Below are 5,169 nucleotides of genomic sequence, written 5' to 3'. Positions count from 1 at the left end.
ATTATTATTATTTATAGTTTGTGTAGCATATTTTAAATGAACTTGGAATGCAACTTTTGCGGCTGATATTGGTACATTATTTTTATATAATATTTTCTTAAATTTTGACAATTCCAGCCTCGACATCTAATTTAGTTTTTGTTGCAAATAATTATTGATAATATTTTCTACAATTGTAGTTCGCCATATGTTGGTACATTATTTGTATTAAATATTTTCTTAATTTTTTCAAAATTTAAGTTATGTTAAACAAGTAGTGTTCAAGTTTGTTCTTAAAAATTCAAAACATACATATTAAAATCAAATTTCAATATGATACTGTGTATTCGTTAATATTAACCATTTAATGTATTATTTCATTCCTTTGGTGCTTTTCTATTTTAGTTGATATGTGAAAAGGTATGGAAATGTTTCTCATTGCCATATTCAAACCAATTCTAATTTTCAATTTGGCGAGAATTTTATTCTCATGCAGAAGCCCACTGTGCCCGACTTGAGAAGCTTTCTCTGAGAGCAACGGTAAAGGGTGTCATGCGCTGTTGTTGTTTCTATGCTGCTGTTGCTGTTGTCGTCGCTGCTGGCAAGTGTACGAGCCAAGCTTTCCAATGTAGCACACACACATACCCACACACATCGTGGTCGTCTACAGGAGCAGCACGAAGACAGCGCGACCAGCGAATGGCGTTCGAGCTGCCGACGTGGAGCTGCCGGCTGTGTTTGTTACATACACATGCATACATATAATTACATGTATATATTGTGGGAAAGCGCGTCGACGCGGCCATTCTCTGGCCACGGCCACCCTTCAGTTAGCCAGCCAGTCAGTCAGTCGTTACCGTTAACTCTTTGAAACTGGACGCACACGCAACGCGAAGCTGCACGCGGGCGCGCCAAACGCAGCGACACATTTTGAGAAAATCGAATAAAATAAAAATTTAAATTAAACAAAAAAATTCTATAGAAAACCAAAAGCCCAAAAAACAAAAGCGCTTCGAAAGCAGAGAAAAGTGAGAAATTTGCAATAAAGCTAAAGAGAGTGAAAAGTGGTAAATAAGAAGAAGAATTGCTGCATCTTTGAAATCATTGTCTAGTGCTAGTGAGTGAGATTTTTCCAAATCTGAAAACCCCCACACGGAAAAAAAACAAAAGTTGTTTACCCGCATTGGATGTGAAAAAATTGCACGCTTCTCAAATGAAAATGGAAGATCCTAATCTGGCCGACACGTATGTGCAGGAATTTGTACTTGAACATTTAGAAGATGGGGTAACCCCAGCGGGCACTATCGGTGTTAAACGCGAGGATCACAGTCCGCCACAGCCGGCTAGTACGTCCGGCAAATGGACAACAGTCCACGGCGAACCAGCCGGTACTGGTGATGACGGCGATGGCGAAACCATGCCCTTGCCATTGCCACTGCCACTGCCGGATGTGGGCGCCGATGCCTCGCCTCTGATCAAAATGCGCGCGTTTTCCGGTCAGTGGCACATCGATGATCGACGACTGCAACCGTTGTCGCCTCCACCAGAGCTGTATACGAATGGACCCATGGCCGGACAGGCCATATTGGTCAACACATCGGCGGCTGCAGCCGCCGCCGCTGCTGCCGCCATGCCGGGCGGTGTGCCTTCCACCCCGCCGGAGACGCCACCTGTAGTGGGCTCACCCACGGGCAGCAGCAGCTGTCCAGCGCAGACATATGCCCATCACTATCATGCACGTGCGCCGACATCCTCAACGGTGGTGGCGTCCGCCAGCCAAGGACTGGCGCAGGAGATGTGTTGGCTGCCAAACTCTATGCGAGAGCCACAGCCATTGGACTTGCGTCCGCTGGCCTGTCCCGGTTCGCAGGAGGAGGCGGACGAATGGGAACGTCAGCGCGAATATGCCATGCATCCATCGGCAGCAGCAGCCGCCGCCGCAGCTGCACACCACCATCATCATGGCCATGCGCTGATCCAACACCAACACCACCATCATCATGCTGCACAATTCCAGATGGCGCAGGCACAGCATCATCATCACTTCCATACGCTGGAGCACGCGCTGACGCCACTAAACATGCACACGGCCCACTATATCAATGGCCCGGCCACGCCCACACCCACACAGCTGGGGGCCGGGGGTAACAGCGGCAGTGCCGGCAGCAACAGCAGCGCGGCCTCCAACAGCTTGGCCAATGCCGCCTCCACAGCCGACGGCAATGTGCCGCCCATGTCCTGCCGACCCATGTCCGTTTGCTCCACACGCTCCTCCACCAACTCGCCACGCACCTGTTCCGGCGCCTACAGCACCGCCACACTGGAGGACTGTATCAACGATGACATGCTGACCTCCTTGACGGTCCGCGAGCTGAACAAACGCCTCCATGGCTGTCCCAGGGACGAGGTAGTGCGACTGAAGCAAAAGCGGCGCACGCTCAAGAATCGCGGCTATGCGCAAAATTGTCGTTCCAAGCGTCTGCATCAGCGCCACGAACTGGAGAAGGCAAATCGCCAGCTCAACCAGGACTTGCATCGCCTCAAGCTCGAGTACTCGCGGGTGTGCCAGGAGCGGGATGCGCTCGTTCAACGACTACGTGGCGGTGCAGGCGCCACTGCCGACAGCCAAAGCTCTCCGGAATTCTACCTCTGACGCCAACTGGCGGCAGCTTCACGTGAGAGCGGTCCAGCTGGCCACCAGCAACAGCAACAACCGCAACATCAGCAGCAGCCACAATCGCAGTCGCATCTGCAGCATCAACATCGTTCCTCGCATCAGCAATGGCCGCCAGCCCGCTATCCGCATCTGCAACAGCAGCATTCGCATCAACCTCAGCAGACGCAGCAGCAGACCCAACAAGTGGCCAATTGAGCTGAAACCACAATTCGTCTAATGTCTATTGTAAACTAAGCTAAAGCGAGCTAAGCCCATTCTTCTACAAGTACTTCTTCTTCTTCTTCAAGGTATTTCTCGATTTATCGTTTAACATTATTTTTCACTTTGAGCGACGTTTATGCGAAGGTCTTAAAGCTTTTCTTAGTGCTCAGAACTTTATATTGATGTGGGGTGAGGTATAGAGCAACGATTTTTAAAGAGAGCTAAAATTAACAATATTTGGTCCAAGCGCTGTACCGACACCGACAAATCTTAATCCACGGTACACAGGCAAATAATTTGCACACGCTTTCCACCAATTTTACGAGAAATATTATAAATGAATTTTGAATAGGTCTTCTAAGTAGAACAATATAACATTAACACTTTGGCATAATTATACAATTCAACTAATTTGTGTGCAAAAGATTTGCCTCTCTGACCACAGATTTAAAAATTTATTTGCAGTTATGTTGATAATAAAATATGTACAGCGCGATAAACAAAAGACGAAAATAGTGCTTCTTTATAACTGTAGAAAGAGTCCATCTTCAACTGGACTAGCTATTAATTTCTTTCTGAAAGCGATAAAAAATATTTTTTCTTGCCTTTACGTTGAGTGACGTTTCTCGGCAATACCTTCTAAAAGCAGAAGAATTTTTGTATACCTTGTAAAAGCGACAGAACCGTAATCAGCAAGTATAACACTAAAAGCACTTAGGAATGAACCCTTTCCATTGAAAACTTTGTGGAAGCAACTGTTCCACAAATATGTATTTCTTAAAACCTCTGGTTCATATAAGTAATTCTGCAATATTTTCAAAATCGGAAATCGGTCACTTATAATGTTATCTATTTAAATGATGTAGTTGAAAACTTTTTAATTTTTATATTTTTGGAACCTCTCGTCGCATAAACGTTGCATTTCATTAATTTACTTTTCGCTTCAATTGTGACAATAAATTTTAAACTAACTTTAAGTTTTTGTTAAGTGCATAAACAAATACACACACACATACATACATTTGCTAACAGGAGTTGTGTGAGTTCGTTTGCAAACAATTTAAAGATACTACAAACAGTTCTTCCAGCGATGTTTTGGACTCAAATTTTGGGAATATAATGTAAAGAAAACAATTAAATCGAATGGCACACAACTCTAAGGCATACATTAAACAAATATCAGCGTTAAGAAACGATCCCCGATCTGTATTATAAAACACAGCAGCTGCAGTGAAACTGATAGAAAAGGAGCGAGAGAGAGAATGTGTGTGTAAGGGAGAGAGAGAGGTGGCAGCTGACGTATCTACGTTTAGAAACATTTGAACCGCCGCTGATAATCAAAATTTGAAAATCATTCGCACACCTAACGAGACGCCAAATTGATTTTGAAAAAACTGCAATTTCCATACAGAAGATTTCAAATACACACACACATATATAGTAAATATATATATAAAATAAAATATGAAATACTTGCAGCTTCTGATTAATAATGCTGCTCGTTTGAGTACATTGTGTTACAAATTACAAGTTAGAAACACACGCTTATTTGTTGATTAGTTCTAGCCTTAGTTTTCTAGTATTAAGCAAAGCAAAATATCGTAGTTGCGTATGCATATAGTTCGTATATATAGGAATATATATAACAATACAAGTAGTGGCAAACGTTTTCAATTCAACCCCGATTGCTTTTCTTATCATTTCACAACAACTACCTAGCCCGGGCAATAAACACAAATTAAAAGGTTGTATTATGTTTAAAATGAAAGGCACTTTAACAGATTGTATAAAAATAAAAACTCAACTCTCCTACTACATGTGTACGTTAAACAAACTCAATAAGCAAATGCCTAACAGTAAATGTGTAAATATACTGCAAATTGTTAATATTTAAGCAAAATGGAAAACAAACATAATGCAACAATGTCTTTCTCAATGAACAAAACATTATGAAACTGAACAAGAATTGTGAGTAGACTTTAAGTGTGCATAAAATGAGCTATAATTAAAGAAAATCAAAAAACACACAAAAATCTACAATTAATAAAAAATATTATAAAAATACATTATTTGGAATGTTTTTCTTTGTTACTTGCTAACAATTTTACAGCTTTGGGGGAGTGGAGATTAAATGTTCGGATACATAAGTCTATGATTCCATAGCTCTGCTGATAACATCCTAAAGGCGAAAGAAATTGTGTTCGAAATCGTCGCTTTAGACAAATATCAGAGGCTTTTAATGTCTCTTGGATCGACTCAACACATTTTGGTTGTTTTTAACAAGACACCTGAATCGCAAATAAGATGCTTTC

The 5,169-nt window shown here is 42.3% G+C and overlaps 1 protein-coding gene across 1 annotated transcript; it reads left to right on the top strand.

Annotated features, from left to right (window-relative positions):
• The first annotated feature begins 854 nt into the window (after nucleotides 1–854).
• On the top strand, nucleotides 855–4,875 carry LOC115625746 (transcription factor MafB). Its single transcript, XM_030520901.1, has one exon. The coding sequence runs from the start codon at nucleotides 1,193–1,195 to the stop codon at nucleotides 2,630–2,632; it is 1,440 nt and encodes a 479-aa protein (XP_030376761.1). The 5' UTR covers nucleotides 855–1,192; the 3' UTR covers nucleotides 2,633–4,875.
• Nucleotides 4,876–5,169: the final 294 nt, after the last annotated feature.

Source organism: Scaptodrosophila lebanonensis, unplaced genomic scaffold (genome assembly GCF_003285725.1).
Source record: "Scaptodrosophila lebanonensis strain 11010-0011.00,11010-0021.00 unplaced genomic scaffold, SlebRS2 tig00000080-arrow-pilon, whole genome shotgun sequence".
Classification (NCBI taxonomy): domain Eukaryota; kingdom Metazoa; phylum Arthropoda; class Insecta; order Diptera; family Drosophilidae; genus Scaptodrosophila; species Scaptodrosophila lebanonensis.
Note: the sequence above shows the minus strand (reverse complement) of the source record. Positions and strands in the feature narration are given on the sequence as shown.